General features: G+C 44.8%; 1 protein-coding gene across 3 annotated transcripts in view; it reads right to left on the bottom strand.

Annotated features, from left to right (window-relative positions):
* PDE9A (phosphodiesterase 9A) overlaps positions 1–19,327 on the bottom strand; it is a 49,706-nt gene that overhangs the window by 26,547 nt on the left and 3,832 nt on the right. The window contains exons 1-5 of one of the 3 annotated variants that reach the window (XM_030475917.1): positions 13,860–14,433; positions 10,519–10,589; positions 8,694–8,771; positions 7,704–7,747; positions 474–528 (exon numbers count right to left, since the gene is read on the bottom strand). In XM_030475917.1, the coding sequence (XP_030331777.1) occupies positions 474–528; positions 7,704–7,747; positions 8,694–8,771; positions 10,519–10,589; positions 13,860–13,928 (317 nt within the window). In that variant the 5' untranslated portion in view covers positions 13,929–14,433. The other 2 variants (XM_030475916.1, XM_030475918.1) reach the window with 2 other exon arrangements.

Below are 19,327 nucleotides of genomic sequence, written 5' to 3'. Positions count from 1 at the left end.
AAGCCCTCCTCCTTTGGAGTTATGCTGGTGATTTGCAGAGCTGTGGTGGGATTGATCCATCTTATTGAAACCATCTGGAATAAAATAAGCAGCTCTACAGATGTTGAGAAATCCTCTTGGAGGAGAGACATGTTTGAGTGAGGTAGATAGGGAAAAACAAAACAAATCAGATGACTTGACTGTTCAACAAAGAAACATTTTTTTTGCTTCCTAAGAAGGCAGGAGCACAGTAAGAACATTTATATTTATTACTTGATCTCTTTTGAAGATCAAAGATAATTGCCAAAACTGCTTTTGGTTTAAGCTACTGTATTGCTGACAGCAGAAAATAACGTGTGTACCAGGCCTAAATTTCGCAGGATGAGTGGAATTTGAAATAGATCTTAAATGCCCGTCTGCCCCCTGTGAAAATTTCACTTCAGGCTGATAAAAGAAATAGCATTTTAAATTAGTAATAATGTTCAGCTTCTTACCTCGAGAACTGCTCTGCAATCTGTCCCAATAAATTCTGGAACAATTCTTCTTTCTCTGATAAAAGTAGGAGGGAGACATGACAGAAAATGACAAAGGAAAGACATCCTCAATGCTCCTGCAAAGTGGCATCCCCAGACTTCCAGCTCTGATGGTGAGGCATTTAGCCAAAATGTTGTTCTGGTCCTTTGAACAAGTGACAGCATTTGGGAATGATTCCTCATCTCATGCTTTCCTATGCCTACAGATTGCAGCCAAGGTTTATCAGAAGTTTTTTTGGGGTGTTGGGTCTCTAAGGCGTGGATTGTTTTAAGGCAGCACTGACTGGAAAGGAGACCCTTTTTGCATTTCTTGGGTGGGACACCCAACATTACCATCTGCTTTTGAAAGGTCTGGCTCACAAGAACTGCCTCTACACCACTAGCACACCGTGCCAGAGTGCCCATGAAAGCAACAGCTTGTGAACACAAGAAAACCCAGCTTGCCTTTCAAATTTACACTGGGACATTATCCTGGAGACGGTATTTTTGGTGCAAATTCATAAGGAGAGTACCGCTATGCAGAAGCTTCAGACAAATGTGAGATGCCAAAGTGACTGTTCTAGCACAGCGAGGTCTGCCCTTCCTGGTTCGTGGGATGGACACAGCAGGGCACAAGTTTCCCACCCCCTTTTCCCTGAGAACATAACTTGGACAGAGTCGCTGTGGGGATCCTGTCCGGATCCCATCGCTGCCTGAGCAGCTGTGACAGTGGCCGCACAGGGAGTGCTCACACCAGTAGCTCCCTGCCTCCTGCTCCCAACTCCAGCGCTCAGGAAAGTCAGCCTAGAGAAGCCCCAGCCCCTTCCCAAGACCATCACAGGATTGCAATCACTAATAGAGGGAAAAACAAACAAGTCCTTAAAGAAAGACCCTAGATATCAAAGGATGGTACACTTCAGGAACAAAGAAGAAGTACGACAACAAAGTTTCCCATCTCTCAGTCTGTCTACACTGTATTCACTGCGTGGACAGGGGAAGCATAAATAACCATTGCAGAGCTGTGAGCTGCTGTTTTAAGATTGCTCCCACTTTTCCCCACCAGCTAGTTTAAACTGCTCTGTGCTGCAGTCATTCTCATGCCTGCAACGTGGATGTACTCTTGGTTTCTCATGCTCAAGGAGCGGAAACATTGCATGCTGTCATGTACGCACCGCAGATTACAGAATGCCCAGTTACACCCTATGTAGAAATACATTTATACATCCTACGTAGAAATACCCCGATGGAATTTCTGAAGCTACTTCTTGCACTTGAGTGAGGGGGTACAATGTCTCACAATTAAGTGCAGTCACTCAGCCATTTAGAACATATTTCTAAATAATAGCTCTTGGTACCTATTCAAAGGATTTGCAATTCCTCAGGTATCAGAGAGGTCAGAAATACTTGTTAAGAGCATTCACTTTGCTAGTCAAAACAGTTTGTCTGTTATCCCTGTATCTCTAAACTGGAGCAAGCACTCTGTGCTCTGAAAGTCTCAGATCTAATTCCCTCTCTTTTTTTGTCTTCTGCTGTGATCCACCTCCCAGTGGAGTGGCTAGCAGAGCAAATGAAGAGATCAGTTCTTTTCACAGAGACCCATTTTCAGTTTTCTCACAAAACCCATGCACTGAAACAAAGCAAACATTGTGTCCTATTTAAGACAGGATGAAAGCTTACCGTATGCAGCACCTGGGATGGTACCCGAGTCCAACAGTGAAAACAAGCACAGAAACCCGTGTCCTCTCACTTCGATGCTGCTCCGCTCTCTGACAGTAGCTGCAGCGTGCCAGAGACTGACAAGTTCCCTATAAACACCGTTCCAGTAAAAAAAAAATCTTACTTTCACTCCCTCCCCCTGTCAAAACTCACTTGGAGCACTAGGACATTCTCATCCAGGGAACAGTCAGCTGCAATCTGATGTTTATGGATGTAATAAAAGACTTTCAAAATGAAGATGTATGTTTTTATAACCCTAGGGTGCAGTAAAGATATATGACTAAGAGTGGCAGTTCATCTCATCTTAAAGAGACAAAGATCCATTTCTGTGCCCTGTTCCTTTCTGAGGGGAAGACCTCTGCTAACCCTTGATTCTGAAGAAAATGAGATATTGCTCCAGCATCATTTGGTCTTGCTTCTCCAATCCTTTGTAAAACGGAAGGGCTAAGTTTCCTTTTACTCCCTTCGTTACTCTCTGTCTTTTGGTTTTTTATAACTCTGGGCAGGGCTGATACCCCAGGAGCTACCTTTTCCCTGTTGCTTCATTCATTTTGCTGTGATTCCCTCTGCAAAAAGGAAATCCTACTGCACATAGCTGCAACCTGTACACCCAAAAGCTAACAGTAACCCTCTTCTCAGCTCACCCACTACTAGCACTGCGAATGTGCAGCATTTGCAAATGCAGGTGTTCAGCAAGTCAGATTTTTGCACAATACTCGGAGTGCTTTAAAGCTGACAAACAAATATTAGAAACCCCCCTCCAGAAGATGCTGCAATAGCGCAATGCTGGGCAGAGCACAGGCCAGCCCAGGGCTTCCCACAGCCCATTCACATGCTTGCTGCGGGCACAGGGACTTCAGCTCCTTGCCTGCTGGTGCCTGCCAAGCTCAGCAGGGAGCTTGGCCAGGGCATCACAGCGGAACGAGCCATCTTGCTGTCCCTTCAGCAGCCCCATCGCCAGCAGGTCTGGGCAGAAAGCAGGGGTGGGGGAACACACCAGTAGCACCTTTTCCTGTGACTCCCACAGCGGCCAGACTGGAGGGCTGGCAGTGAGCACCACCTTCCCTGCCAGATGGGGACTAGGTACGCGCTGGGGCAGCTCAGGTTATGTGTGCGCTGACACAGATGGCTTATAACCCACTGGCATGCACCCTGCTCGGCGGTGACTCTTCCTCTCCTGTCTTATCTGCTGGGATCATGGCCAGGGAGCCATCTTCATCCTCCCACCTTTCCCACCTCTCCTTGCCATCCTGCCAGCCTCAGTGGGGTGTAGCAGGGAGCGCGTGGGGTTGTGAGAGTGGGTTGGTTTCCCCCCATCTTTTCTGCTGTGGCCAAGCAAGGCTGGGAGGACATGGATGTCTGCCTTTCTCTGCCAGCATCAGACTGGAGAATTCCTGCCACACGGTCTCTTTCTCATGTGTGCTTGTTCCTCTGGCTCAAGCTCCTGCCTGTATTTCACTTTCTGTGGTTTGTTTGTATCTGGCAGTCAGGGGAATTAAAAAACATTCAGGTGGACAAAAGCCTCAGGAAGGGGCGTGATTCAAGCTCAAGCCAACATCCGTGAATCACATCATATCAAGCACCAAATTCGCTTGACAGCTCAAGCTAAATTGGGCTCTCGCATGCAAGTCCCTGTTCAGGTGAGTAATCCTGAAGCAATTGGCCCCGTCCTGATGCACGCATCCATGTGGGATGCATGTAAGGAGCAGCAGGTGGGAGCTGGATTTTTCTCTCACAGTCTCTGCCTCTTCATTCTTGCCTGAAGTGCAAGCGTGAATATGCCCCCAAAAGGAGAAGACAGAGATCCCAGAATAAGAAGATTTAGACACAGTGACAAGCTTCTGTCACTTTACCCATAGCATTCTGCACAAAATCTTGTGTCTTTAATCATTTGGGGGAAAAATCAGGCCCTGCAGATCTCTGGTGCAGTCATTGGTGGGCTTAATGGTGGACAAGGCAGGGCTAGCACTGATTCAGATGTGGGCCTTCTAGCAGGCAGCTATAAAGGTCTTGTTCGAGCTAGCTCTCCCACTGCAAGCCAGTATCCCTTGGGAGAGACCCTGGGCTTTCCACAGTGCAAGTGTTAAATAGCTTATTAGCTGCAAAAGCAAATAACTGAATGGCAAGCAAAGTGGGAGGCAAAGATGCTGCCTACAGCTTCAGCCTGGCCAAGTGGCCCAACACATGATGGCAGGGTTCCCCAGCACTGAGGCTGCTAAGCAAGGAGTGGCAGGTGGCAAGCTCTCTCCATGTGCTGGCCTCCATCCCGACCAGGCACTGCTCTCTTTGTGTTTCCTTGACCATTTCCCCAGGCATGAGAGGATGCTTGCATTGAAGAACCCACAGAACAAGCTGGAGACAGATGCAGACAGAACTGGGACTAAGCTTGGCACCTCTTGTGCTTTTTCATGTCACACCCCTGGTGAGAACTTTAAGGGCGCATTCGGGCACCTGTATGCTTTGCTGCCCTTTGGAGCAGTAGGAAAGCCCCTGTGCATGTTTCCCTAGTGTTTAGGACTGCAGTGGGTCAGGCTCTCTTGAGCTTCACAGTAGCTCTGCATTGTCAGAAACGTAACAGACTTCAATTTGATTTCTCAGGACTGTGCTCCTAGTAGGATTTGTTCATTTAGCTGGCATCTCCAGCAACAACACCAGTCCAGAGTGCCTGAACCCTACTAATTACAGCCCAACACAGCCATCGGTTTGTGAGTTTCGAGCCTGTTCCACCACAAGGACACAGACCAGAGCCTTTCTGGAAGGAGAAGATGCCCATTAGATAGACTTGGGAGTTCAGGAGAGAAGGAAAGGTTTGGCACTGGACGTTTGATGCTCTGCTTGGATAGCTACACGCCTTCTGGTCTGGGCCCATGGTAGGAAGGACAGCACATGATGCAATGGCCCCGCAGGCCCAGAGCCAGCCAGCTTGGCCCCCGCCTTTGCCTTGCAGGCAGCCGATCGCGTGGTGAGGCGGCGATCGATGCTGCATCCAGCGAAAGCTTGCTGGGATAATAAGATTTTTCATTCCAACCCTCTCCCATGACTATGGCCAGGGAATGAAGAGTGGCTTCTTAGCAGGACTCCGGTGGGTATCTCCTCTGCTGGATAAAAGCCACTGCTTATATTTTCCTCCCGAAGGATCATGTTTTCCGGTCCCACCTTTCACAGTCTTTGTTCTGCTGAAGCATGCGTCATTCTTTTCCAGCTGCCTGGGAGACTGCTGAAAAGAGGTGCATTACCTCCCACTGCTGTGAAAATTGGGGTGACCCTGTTTTTGGCATATACTTGGATGACTTTATTTGGGAAGCAGAGTCACACAGGCAGAGTTGTTTAAGAAGTGAAGACTAGAACAGGGCTGGGGTTTCTTTTCTTTTAATGAATAGGAGCAATTTCCCAGTCTGTTTATTCTTCCTACTCTCAGCAAAATGTCAGGAATGCTTAAGATTAATGACAACCCACGTGAAAGAGAAACAGATACCAAGGAGTATTAGTTCCATCACACTCAGTTCAACCTTCTTCCTCTTTCCATAGCAGCCTTTGTCTTACGCTTTGGCAACATACCACCAGAATTTTTCTTGCCCTTTTTAGCTTAAATCTTTGGAAATCCTCATTTTACAAAATGCAGGGAGGAAGGAGAAACCTTGCTGACCCAGAGAGCTGAGCTCTGCACAAAGCAGAGCCATGTGCTGTCAGCTGGAGTGAAAAATGAGGGCCCTGGGAGAGTGCGAAAAGTCATACATGGTCTTACAAAAATATACAGTTAGCTTCATGTTAGGGAAAAAAAAAAGACAGATATTTTTGAAAGCCCTTCAGTAAGCTTCCCAGCTGGTATAACACAGTGGCATTCCCCAGCAGAACCTTGCCAGCCCCGTTCAATGGTCCTTCTCTATGTTGGGGCAAGTGGCTATTGGTTACCCATGCCAGCTGGTACACAGAGAGACATGCTCCAGTTAGACCCCATCTTTTCTGATCTGGTAAAGCAAATAACATACTCCTGGGCCAGAAGAGTGATGCTGTTCCAGCAGACTTTGTTACAACAAGGAAATAGTTTAGGAGACAGCTTCTTTTCCCTTTACAATCACGTGCGTCTTTTAGCTTTGACTACCTCCTTCTGGCAGCAGTGGCAATCACTGACATGGGACCTGTTCATGGCTTGAAACAAATCTTACTGTGATAAAGTTCTTCCCTGTTCCGCAGCTTCTTTGTTCTTTTTGCTCTCCATTTGCCTTTGCTCTCTGCATGCACAAACTCCGCACTGTTGCTTCTCTGCCCACCCCCCATCCTCCTACACTACCTTGCTGTGCCCTTTTACAGACATTCCTGCTGCAGTGGATGTGGGCACCTCAGAGAGTGGCTTCAGTTCCCTGTGCCTCCCCATTTAAAAAACCCAGTGCTGTGAGACACTGTGTTTTCTTTTGAGTAATACAAGAGCCTAAGCAAGAAGAAGAGGTGGGACCTGCAATTAGTTTGAGCCGGAAGAGAAGGTGAGACCAGCAAAACTGCCTTGCTCCTATCGCAAGAGCCTTTCCCATTCCTGCAAGCTACTTTTTCCAGCCCCCAGACTTTCTGGCTCCCTCCTGTTCCTTCTGTGCACTCTACATTTCCAAGATAATCTCGACCTCTTGTCCTTTGTCTCTCTTGTCTTTCCATTTTACTTCTCCAAACTGTGTCCCCAACTGATGTCTTCTTGCTTACTGCAGCCCCTACCTCAGTGGCCAGCCTCTTCCTATAGCTCCTCAATGTACAGACTAGGGCTCTTGCTCAGGCTGCCTCTGAGAGGGTGGCAGGAGATACTGCAGATGCACAGATGAGAGAGATGGTGAGCCAGACGCTCTACAGGAATTGCCCCAAGCGAATGCTGGGCTCCAGTGTGAGAGCTACTGGCCTGAGTATGACACTGGCAGGCAAAGAGAAATGGTAGAAATGCCACTCCTGCCTGTGGAGTACAACAGTGCTGTGTGCTGCACAATGTGTTCCAGATGAGTTCTTTCATCCAGGCCTTCCTTAATCTTGTCAGGTGTGTTTAAATATTTACTACTCTTAGAGCTACCATGCCTACAACAGACATTATGCTCTCTCGTCAGCAATTTGGAAATACCGTGGGGTTCAGATGTTGTGCTCAGCTTCTCAGTGTAGCTTTGCTGAAAGATGAACAAGTTTAACAAAACACTGCGGGACAGGCTTTGAAACATTGTCTGTTGCCTGAAAAACCCCACTGTTCCATGCGAGACTTCCCGCAGGACATCAGCGGTGCTGAGTCAGACCAGAGCAAAGCACTGGGAAAGTCTCCCCCTCCAGCCTCACCCTCAGATACATTGAAATCTGAAGACTTTTTTTTTAGCTCTCCTCCAGAATACTGTGATCAAACGCTTCTTACTCTGCTGTAGCAACAACCATGACACCATCATATTTCCTCCTTGCATCATAGCCATGTAATTCTTGTGTGCAAATGTTCACAAATTCAGTTTTAGTATATTCAGTTCAAAAGGGTCATTTTACCTGAGAGCTGCCCAGTGGCAACAGGTATCACTTTGTATGGAGACCTGGAAGAGTCAAAGGGTTGATATTAGCAACACCCAGAAAGCAGTTTGCATTTTGCATCTGTACTCCCTGAGAATCTGAATATATTCTAAGCTCCCTTAAAACCTGTCAGTTTAAATATGAAATGGGCAGTTTTTATGAACACATGACCCTCCAATTTACTACTGAACTAGAGACAGAGAGATCTTTCTTGTGCTGTACTGTCATACAATGAACATGCTAAAAATGCCTCCTATTTGGCAAGCCTCGATAGCTCATGAACTGAGAATGTAAGGAAATTCTTCAGGTCAGAAGGAAGCTCCAGTGATCGGGACCATCTTTTTGCTCTGCGTTCACACACTGTTGTGTGCAGTAGGTCCCTCCCAAGTGCTCAGGCTCTGCCACATGGTGTCAGTTAGAGCAATGCCAGTGATAAGTAATGATGAAATTTGCAATGATGAGGTAAATAACATCAGAAGGAGTAACTGTGAGCAGTCAGAGTGAAACTAAAAGTACTGGGATGAACAAGAAACAGGAAGCCAAGCAGAAAGGGATTTGGGGGGGGGGAAGGGCCAAAGCCAGCATGGAGGAGACCTAACCTCATCAAAGAGTGAATTCACTTTGCAAGTAATGTCATGGTTGTCCTAGCAGAGCAATGAAGGACTGGGTGAACAAAGGAGCTGGGAGCCTTGACAACAAACAGGGTGGGATGGGAACAGATGTTCTACATTAAATACTTAAAAGTGGTATTTTTCCCTCAGACAATTGCTGCTACTTTAATAACAAGCAAAAATCTTCAAAACCAGCAGGCATTAGTGTTATAAGCCAGCATACAATTCTTACCGTCATCTCCCTCCCTCCAGGGAGCTGCTCCCCTCCTGCTCTTCAGAAAAGTCATCTGCAGGCAGCCACCACCCCTTCCCTTGCGCTTGACCAGAGTTTTGAAGAGCAAGCTGCAGCAAGGCTTACCTCTCCGAGTTTGCAGGCATCGTCGGATCAATGGATACCATGCAGTTGTCTGCTGTCAAAAGGGAGATTGTTGTATTCCTGTAAAGCATGTTTCAAAGAAGTTTATTTGACTTGGAAATGCTGGCTGAAGTTCTATGCATACAGCGCATAGCTATCTTCTCTCCTGCAGCACTCCTGGCCTGGCACTGCCTCTGACCCATTCTACCTTGCTGCAGAGAGGGTCAAAGCACAAGACAGGGTAGGCTTGATGCTTCACCCACTTCAATTACCAGAGATGTTTCTGTCAAAACGTGAAGTGTGATCATCGTTGATCTCAGAGCAGACTTTGCTCCCTGCTAGCTCATTTGTTCTGTTGACTCATCAACTATTAATTTCTGTTAAAAAGCTATGCTTTATGGTACATTGACTTGGCAGCTATGTATGGACTCACACTATGCAAATGACTACTGGTGCTATGAATGTCTTGAAATTATTTAGTTACTTTCTTACCAAAACAAACAAAACAAATGTCTTGCTGAATATGGAGCCCTTTTTTTTACTTTTTCTTTATATTATGCTAGGTGTGATCTCATAGGCTCAGATGTAAACTTTGGAGGTTTACTTTGGCTCCAGGAGCCTGGTTGAAATGCACAGTTCTTTGGAAGTCTTCTGATGGAAACAAAGTGCCAGGTATGCAGTGAACACCCTGCTCATGAAGCACTAAAACTGCTGAACAAATTTTCCTGGGTGATGGAGTGGAAGTATTTGACATCACAGGCAAATGAGACTTATTAATTTCTCTAATGTCAAATGGGAGGAAATAGCCAGGATAAACAACAAAAAGGGCATTAATTCTGTCGAGCAGCTTATGCAAATTCTGAGTCAATATAGACAATTTTATCTTTCAATCCCCAGAGCTGGAGTCATGCAATAAACCCATGATTAAAGGATTGGCTTCTTTTTTTTCACCCTGTGCCTTTTCTGTATTGTAAACCTGTACAAAGGTAAAGACTATGGCTTATTGCATGCTGCTGCGCATCTGGCATGTGCTGCTCAAGGTCTATATGCAGACAGCAGATGACTCCTTTTAGGTGTGACTAAGGGGCTTCCCTCCCCCTGCACCACCATTCTGTACAGGTGGTGCAGAAGTGGCTGGTACTACACTATGGCTCCCACAATGGCCTCTCCTACCCCAACACACAACTACACTTGATCCTGGATCCCTCTCAACACAGAGATGCTGCTCTCTAGGTTGAAGGTAAGAGAAACAAACCCTACATGAGATGCATGGACTTTGCAGGGCAATGTAAATTAGGAAATCCTTGGCCTGAGCAACAGATTTGGGGATATTTATGTTCTATAAAATAGTCATGTTTGGCTATCCCATACCTGGGATTAGATTGTACTGTATCTAAATAGAAAGTTTATCACCTAGTGGCAATGCTTCTCATTTGCCTAAACTTCCCCCCCCAAAAAATGGTTGTGTTTCACTCAATGAGGGCAAAAATGTAGTGCTGAGGTATAACTATAGTTATAACCTAAGTGCCCTCAGGGCTGGGCTTCTGCACTTGCTTTTACTTTTTTTAGCTTGTATCTCTTCTGTTCTACTCATTCCACTCTGTTCCTCAGGCGTAGATGGCACTGAGGTAGCTCAGTTCCTGCCTGGGCTTCATGCACTTTTCCAGCTGATGCTCTCTGGATTGCCCAAACTTCTTCTTCTAGTGGACTGGAATGAGAGGAAAGCCTGAATAGCAGGTAAATGAATCATTTTGGGCCTGTCTCTAAATTGTCTCCAGAAGAAAAGGAACAAGAGTGAAATGAATGTCACAAATGAAGAGAGACCTACCTTGGTAACCCTGTTGCAATGCAGAAGAGGTCCATAATATCTTTGGAATTGCAGTATTTACTAAAGATCACCTTCCAAACAGAACAGCAGCAGATGAAAAAAAATAAAGACAAAGAAGAGAAAGGACAGTTAGTTCCCTGTGAGAAATGAGCTCTATTCAGACATGAACTGGGCTAATTTTAAGGCTTATCCTACCATTTCAATTATCTGATTTGACTTGAGAGCTGGAATATTTCTCTACTCCTGTTTAATACCTGTGTCTTTTTGATAAAGCAAGCAAGCTCTGGAGACCTAATTGCACTGTTCAGAAGTAGAGCGGTAATATATGTGAACTGAGAGCAAAAGGTTTCTCAGAATGCAGTATTGCTGCAGGATTATAACAACTGCAAATTTAAGGATGTAAGAGCCCAGATTTATGAAAAAAACAGCCCTGATTTGGAGAGGTCCTTGGATGGTATAAAGGGGCACTGCTTTTTGGACTGCACCAGCTTAAGCCAGCTTCAAACTGGACAGAGGGTGTTGTCCCATTTCACCCCAGGTTGTGCCAAATTTCCTGCTAACTGTCAGGCTGTAGCATTCCTGCTGTTAGGTCAGAGCTTGGACCTTGAATCTACCACCTACCCATCTACCCCATCTATCCCAAAACATTCCCCTGTCCTTCCACACATGCCAGGCAGCCCCTATGCAGAGAAGACTGTTCGAGCAGCGCATCGAAGAGCACATCCTCCTCTAGATCCTGTTGTGATACAGCCTTCAATGGCATGATCCCTTGCCATGATTTTCCTCAAGACTCCTGCATCTGTCAGGACATGCAGATGGTGGTGCTCCCCGGCTGAGAAGGTTTTCTGCAGCCAGGGTGGGGGACAGAAAGCCTCTCTGTGTGCCTTTGATTTACTGTGGTGGAGGCTTTGAACCTGCTGTGGAAATAAAACTCCTCATTCAGTCAGGTGCAGATCATCTTCTCAAAGCCAGGGACAACAGCAGGTGGTGGGGCTAATTTGTCTGGGGGATGCTGGTGTTAATGGGGCACAACCCAAGAAGAAACAGCCACCAAGCCTCTGGGTTCGGAATGCAGCAGCTCAGAGGGACTTGTGAAGACCTAAAGGCAAAATTCAGGAGGAGCAAGAAAGTGACATTTCACATATGAGGTCTGATGCACAGGGAGATCAAGGTCAAAAGTCTCCTCTCCTTGTGAATGCCTTCCTGGAAACACTATTTTCCACCTCGCCCCTACCACCCACAGCATTCCACATTCTCAGGCACATTTCTACTGCTGTCCATCATGGCACAGGGGGTGTGTATGCTCACAGATCAGCCTTGAGGCTGCTGACACAGAAAATGAGGAATATGCCACCTGGGATGGCCTTCCAATGGTTTGTTTTCCCTTTCTTGCCTTGCCAGGAAGAGGCAGTGGCTGCAGGCAGCAGGGCTGCAGGCAATGGGGGCTGCTGCTACCCTCCCTGGATCAAGCAGTTCAGGCTGGTGAGGACTATGTTGGAAAAATAACATGTCATCATTTAATTAAGACTCTTCTGAAAGGCATAGGTGCAAGGAGTTAATTAAGCCTGCAGCCTCACTCCAGCAGCCTTGGCCTTTGAGTGCTTTAATTCCTAACTTGTAATAGCACTGCAGTAATACTGCTCCCATGTGCCTTTTCTAAGGTGCCTTTCAGACACCAGGGGAAATCCCTCACATGGAGGTGTCGCATGGTGCTGACCCAAACCTCTGCCGCTGGCAGCGGGGAAGCAGTGAGAAAGCCCGCAGGATGCTCTGCCAGCAAGGAGCTGGTAATGCCTGCTCACAGCCTGGGACATGATGAGCCTGGAAGTTTCTAGAGAGTGGGGACAACACTGTAACATCTGGCCAGCATGGTTGAGTCCTCTTGTGCCTGGGGTGTGATGCACTGATGCTCAGGCTGATGCTGAAGCAAGGCTTCAGACCTCAATTTTCACTGGTGGTGAGGAGCACTCTTACTCTTGCACAAAGCATCAGGGGTTTTGTGGTAAAGAAAAGGATGGTACTGGTCACCTCAAGAGGTGGCTGTGGCCGATACGTGCATGCACACCCATCTCCCCTCTTTTCCAATCTGTATGAGATTACACCAGGCAATATCTTTACTTTATAAAACATCAAGGCACTTGATTGCTGATGTAGTTAGTAATTGCTACTGGGGAACTGGGTGGGATTAATGCCCAGGTGCGTTTTAAAAGCCTATTTTGCCCAGTGATTGACTGTTGGTTATTAAATACAACAGCAATCAAAGCAATAAAACATAGCAAGTCGAGTTCAGATAGCACTGAAACCCTGCTTCCAGCAGAATACAGCATCCCATTGGAGTGATAGCTGCTAAAATTGGCTGACAGGGTATTGGAGGGTACAACGACTGGTACATGCAGTAACCAAGCAGATGATGTTAATTGTGGTTGAATGGAGGGTAAAGGCTTGTGATGTGCCAGGCGTGCTATTTAAGGTATTGAGGTTTCTTATTCTGGAAATCAATTATTATTGACCAGGACAGATAAGAGAGTAAAAGATTAAAAGAAAAAAAAAAAAATCAAAAAACATTAAAGGTAAGAAAGCCGGCCTGACTCATAGAAAGCAGCAGGAGTTTTCAGTACATTGAGGATGGATTTCAATGCTCTTTTTTTCATCATGTCCTAGCAAAAGAGTGGGAGGCAAAACATGTAGATCCTAGATTGTGAGCTATCTCTGTACATGCGTTTTAGTTTTCCATGCTTGGCATTTTTACTTAAGTTTGCTAAAAGTGGATTTGTGAATTACCCACTGCACTTTGATACTCATCTCAGGATGGTTGTCCTCAGCTATTTGGAGTTTTGGGGGTTTTTTTGGTTAGTTGGTTGGTTTTTTTAAGTCAAAGAGTGCTACTAAAATAGTGAAAGAGTGCTACTAAAGTTTTCTTCTATTTCAACCTGCTGAGCTTTTCTGACCAGCTCCCTTCTGGTCTAAAACAAAGGATCCAGCCTCACACATATCCTAGCAACATGTAATTGTTCCTGTTACTGTCCGCAGGTTTACGTTCCCAATACAGTTGATGTCAGTTGTGCTGATGGAATATGATTGGTATGTACTTGGAGAGATAGGAGGATGGTACTGCGTATTATTGATGGGGCCAGCACAGTATAGGAATCCTATTTGCCCCAAGTCCATTATCATTGCAGGGACATTAGCAGCATGAAGGCGATAAAGTGACAACTTGGCTTGCAGCCATACTTCTGACATCTGGGACACATGGTTTCTCTCATGACCAGGGAAGATGGTTGACCTGCAGCTCTGACCACAGACAACCCTCTAGGCACTAGCTGCATAACTGACCATCTTACCCCATCCTGTGAAGATGTCCTTCTTGGGCAGATGTCCTGAAGCCATTGCTGTTCAGCCTGGGTCTCCATGATGACACTTTTCTGGTGCTGTTTGTGGGTCTGATCCAGACCCACAGTCAGCACTGATGGACTTCATCTGCCTTCAAACCTGTCTCAACTGTCATTGACCCACAGTCATCAACTTTCTTACGTCTTTGTTCCTATGCCTGGGTGGCAATCCACTGCTGTGACGTGTCTCACAGCACCTCACTCCCTATATTAATATCTGGCCTCGGGAGATAGATAGCACTGCTTAGGACTCAGACCTTGCTATGGAGCATAACAGGGGCCAAAGACAGGAGACCACAGCAGTTTCTACAGTTGTTGTAGGTGGATGAAGGTCATGCATGCATAGGGCACAGACAGGTTTGTTTCCCCATAATATGCATCAAAAAAGTACATAGTCATGCAAGTCAGCACAGCCTGAAAAAGCCAGGGGTGCAGCTCCTGGCACACCTCCTGCAAGAAAGAGTGGACAAAGAGATTCCAGTATTGCCTGCTGGTACAAGAGTCTCCTGCAAGTCTGGTCAACAAAAGGCACTCAGTTGCCAGCATAATTTCTGAAAGCAAAGACAGAGCCAAAATAATGTGCAAACAGAGTCACACTAGTGATGCACTGCATGGGAAAGGGAAACGGAGGCCTTTGCTTCAGCTTACAGATTAATGACTAAATGCCATGAAGAAAACCAGCCACATATAAACCCCATTAATTGCATTTCTCTTGGATTTGTGCCAGGAGGAAAAGAACATATTCCTCAAAATTGATGTAGCATCTGCAAACAATTTGTTTCCCCTGTTTGAGAGTTAACGTTACTTCATATTTCTGTCCTTGTTACTTTTAGCAAAACTTCTACCATGTGTAAAAAAAAATGGCAGGAAAACTCATCTTCTCTGAATGCTTAGCTTTATTGTTTCAATGAGTCTCCATCAAGACCAAGAAACAGACATTTGATTTAAGTGGGGAATGCTGTCTGTCTGCCTTGGACAGTAACGTGAAGCAAAGTGGGGGAAAGCAGAATGAATAATAACTGAGGCTCTTTGGAGTGGAAATAATATTTTGATGAAGCATACAGTGGCTGCAAAGGAGGACAGTGTGACTCGATGGGGATGCCTGGTTCCTGGCCCTAAGCTCTCTTCAGTGGGATTGGTTTCTTCCCTGAAAACAGTTCTGCATTTTTTTAAACATCTTCCTCTGAATGAAGAGGCCATTGTCTCTTAATCCATAGTATCCACCTCTGGTCTAGGGCAAGGATTTTAAAAACCCTCTCAGAAAGAGTAGGGATTAAGAGCCCTGGTACTCTGTCTGGGTTTCCCACTCAGAGGAGCAGTTCAGTATTAAGAACTGTGATAGAGATATTACTAAGGGACCATTGTGCACATGCTCTGCAACATACCAGTTTGCAATTAATCACGTTATATTTTGCTTTCAGGGTAAAAACACAGCTTACAAATCCAATTTCTGTTCTGTATTTGATCCTCAGAACAGCTAATCCTCTCTGTAAACTGCAAACCCTGTCCAGAATGTTATCCTGTTCTGATCTGCTGTTGTTAATTGGGTTTTCTTCCAAGAATTCAACTTGTGTTTGGTTTCTTTTTTTTTTTTTACTCTAGTAAAACTCCCAAATAAATAATGCAGAAATATTTTCAAAGCCAGTATTCCCTCAGTTTCCAGTCCTACCTCCTTTTGCAGGTCTCAGACTGCTGTGTTTTACTTTTAGCACTTGGTGATAACCTTTCGTTCAGCACAGTGAGCAATGTTCAGAATCAGGGCTGAAATTGTGGAGTTTAAACAATTTAAAATGGTAATCTTTCACTAATGAGATTGAGGAGGGTGTGTCAGAAAATTCTGGTAAAACCCAATTATGTATCTTGCATGGACTGTGGAAATTGTTGCTGCTTCTGTAAGAGCAGCTTTCACAAAAGATTTCTGAATTGCTAAGGCAGAAAGCTGATGTGAAATTTTTCACTGTGATTTTCCCTGTCTCTCCAGTGGTCTTTGTTGTCCATATCAAAATGAAGCAGGATCCAGAACTTTCAGATACCACTCAGTAGAAATCATTGGAAGGAATTCATATTTCTAAACATGTAAAAAAATAGGCCTTCCTCAAAAAATAGCAGTAAATGACTTATCAGTCATAATTCCCAATATCCAAAACAGAAGCATTACCTAAAATCCCATACCTAATCATCTTCCAGGTTTCTCATTCTTTGAATTCAGATACAAGCATAGCATGAGACCAGCTATATCCGAACTATCTATTTTTTTATTTCTTGCCCTAATTAAAAGGTGATATTCAGAAAAGCACTCCATCTATCTGAGCTTCAATATTAGGCTGTATTAAAAATACTATGCCAGATTTGCCATCTGTTTGATGAAGTAGGAGATTCTTTAAGAGAAGAACAGAAAGTAAACTCGTGTTCATGTGCATGTGTGGGGAAGAAAACATGAGATCCCTCAGCTGAAAGCCGATCAAAAATGAAAGCTCCCCTGAGTTCTTCAAACACCATTTCTGTTATAGGATGAGGAGTGTGGTGGATGTTTTACTTCCAACAGCTGGCGCTCTGCAATCCTGCTGATTCACACTTACCAGTGACGTGGCTTGACAGCATTCATTTCAACACGACACCTAAGTGAAATATACTGCTGTGATTTGTCTGACATAACTTTAACCATCTACAAATCCAGCATCTCATGCATGTCACTTTGCTAGACTCCCTCTTGCCAGCAGAGAAAGAGGACAACTTCCAAAGGGCAAATCAGCCCACATGTCTCCGAAATCCAGTTAAAGATGGAATGAATCATCTTCTGGAGATACCACCCGCCTCCCCAATGTCTACAGGGGAGCTTGCGTGACTAGCATGGAACAGTCATCACTAACTTTTAGATGGCTACGGCTAATGGTTAAGTGAGGTGAATCCTGTTAGTTTCCTAATTGTATACATTACTGTAAAATAAGAAACAGGAGCCACCAAACAGAGCTGATGTATTAGGATCCTGAGGCATAAGTAGAAATTCCCATCCTTCTAATGTTCTTGAACAGAATGCTATGGGAAAAGAGATTTTTCTTTTTTCAGGAAAGAGAAAATGTCTATGATACACTCATAAGTGTGACCCCCAGTGCAATCTTGCACATCCATTGAGAGGGACAGCATGACAGAGGGTGGCTCTTTCACTATGAGCAAGGAAAGATCTCATTACTTTTTAGAGTCATTTGGGCTCATAGAGGAAATGAGGTTGCATGTGCAACCTCCTGTACTAAGGGACATATTGCTAATATTCAGTCTTTCAGCACTAATGGTTGATGGCAGAATATAACCAGGAACCAGTAAGAACTCAGAGTCTGAGCTGTAAGTTTCTTATTTTCTGCAGCAGACATAAAAGTAATTCAGCCTTTGACAGATGATATGAATGTCTATACTGTGGCTTTTCTTAACATAAAAGGGCACATGATTGCTGTTAATGGAGTACTAAGTGCAATTAACCCTGTAGCACATTAGTGCATTAACCTTGAAATATTTCATAAAATGGATAATAAGGATGCTTTTCCACCAAATATCCTCACTAAATGTAAGTGAAGATAGGCTGCTTGTTTCAGAACTACCCACACAATTAATTACAACATGCTTGACAAAATAGGACTGTTAGAAGCATAATGTTAGTTAACAGAGTAAGAAAAAGCAGGTATGGTGAGAGGCCAGAGAAAGGTGGATTTGCAGCTGTAAAAGTACGTTCACTAGAAAGGTGCTAGAAACAAAATGGTTTTGTCTTGTCTGTACTAAATCAGGAGAGATGCATATGAGTAGCACAAATTGCTATGGTTGGCTTGTCCGAATCCATAGGTAATGCTAGCAGGAGAGTGTTAAACTTGCACATTGTCCTGGCTAATGTGAACATATATGTGATAAATGTAATAGACTCTGTGTGACTTCAGAAAGATAAACAGCAGTAAACAAGCCTTTCTGGGTGATGAGTACAGAATAACGATAGAGCTATGCTGGAATTATGGAGCTGTTCTGGGATTATGGTCTGCCTCCCTCAATGTTCTGAGGATCCTTCCCTGGGAAGGAAAGATAAGGGGAAGTAGGGGAGAGAAAGGCCTCAAGTATGACATTTTCTTTCACTTTTTTAAAAGCATGTTTTTAAGCCATTTTTACTGTCTAAAGTGTTTATGTGCTGTGGTGTGATGGAGTTTCAGGAACCTGCTGTTCATTTCATGCTGCTTTACAATAAGAACATCTAGCAGCCGCTTGAATTCACTGGGGCCAGCTGAAATTGGAGAGCCAAGGTTAGCCAAAATCACTGGCCAAACTTAGGCTGTGCTACATTGCACACTCCCTCACCCACAGACATCTGCTAGCACTAAGAAAATGGCCTCGATCCCACAAAAACATACTTATGCTTCATTGTGCTTATGCCTCATTGGCTTGTCCATGCATAGGAAGAACCTGCGAACACCATCCAGGAAGAGCGACCCCCAGAGGTGTCCATGTCCCGACTGTGCACCCCTCTGATGGTGGGCAGCTGAAAACATGTTACACTAAATCCCCAGTCCAAACAGAAAAGGTATGCGTCCTGTGGGAACTGCAGAGCATGCTTGCCCAGTTGCACTGACGGAGTCAGTGGCACCTAAAAATATTTATTTGCCTTGAACTGATCGCCGTACCATTTTTTTTTTTTGCTGTGTTTTGTTTTTACTCTGAATCCAGTTTGGCATGTTAAAAATAGCATGGTGAGCTTTGGAAAAATCTGTTGGGTTTGCTAGAGCCTAAGCATTTATACCACAGTTGCTGTTCTAATTAAAAAGAAAAGCTCACATGACAGGAACGATTCCTGTGTGCTGACATTTCGATGTAATAACCACAGCACCAAAACTCAGTCTTGGCGCTGTTCTGTTCATTGTGGACCTCAGGCCAAGAGGAACAATGGCTGAGGATGGGACAGTGTCCTACTCCACAGGTCAGTACAATAGACACCCAGAATGGTTGAACTCAATACATATCTTTGAGAAAAAAAAAGTCACCTCTCTGTTTGGCATCCAGAATGACTCAGTAAACCAGCAAAATGACTCCAAAATTCTTTACTTGCTTTCTGAAGAGGAAGAAACTACCACCCTGGGTGATTTCATAGAATCCTTGACAAAGGCAGCGGTCCTGTTATATTTTCCAGTTAGTTCAGACTCTGTACCCCTCTGACTTTCCATACTTGTTGCAAATATGATGTTGATTAAGACACTGGAAACAGAAATCCTCTCAAATTAAACATTTTTTCTCAGAGGAACTCCTTACAACTCTGTAAGCAAAGCCACTACCCTGTGACATTTGAAAATGAGAGCCATGAAGCCACCCACCTGAGAATAAGGCCACTGGCTGGTTCAGCTCTGCTACAATTTAAATCTCAAGGTCAAAAGAAAATGCTCCCCGGTAGTTTC

Source organism: Strigops habroptila, chromosome 2, assembly GCF_004027225.2.
Source record: "Strigops habroptila isolate Jane chromosome 2, bStrHab1.2.pri, whole genome shotgun sequence".
Taxonomy (NCBI): Eukaryota; Metazoa; Chordata; class Aves; order Psittaciformes; family Psittacidae; genus Strigops; species Strigops habroptila.
This window is presented reverse-complemented; position numbering and strand designations above follow the sequence as displayed.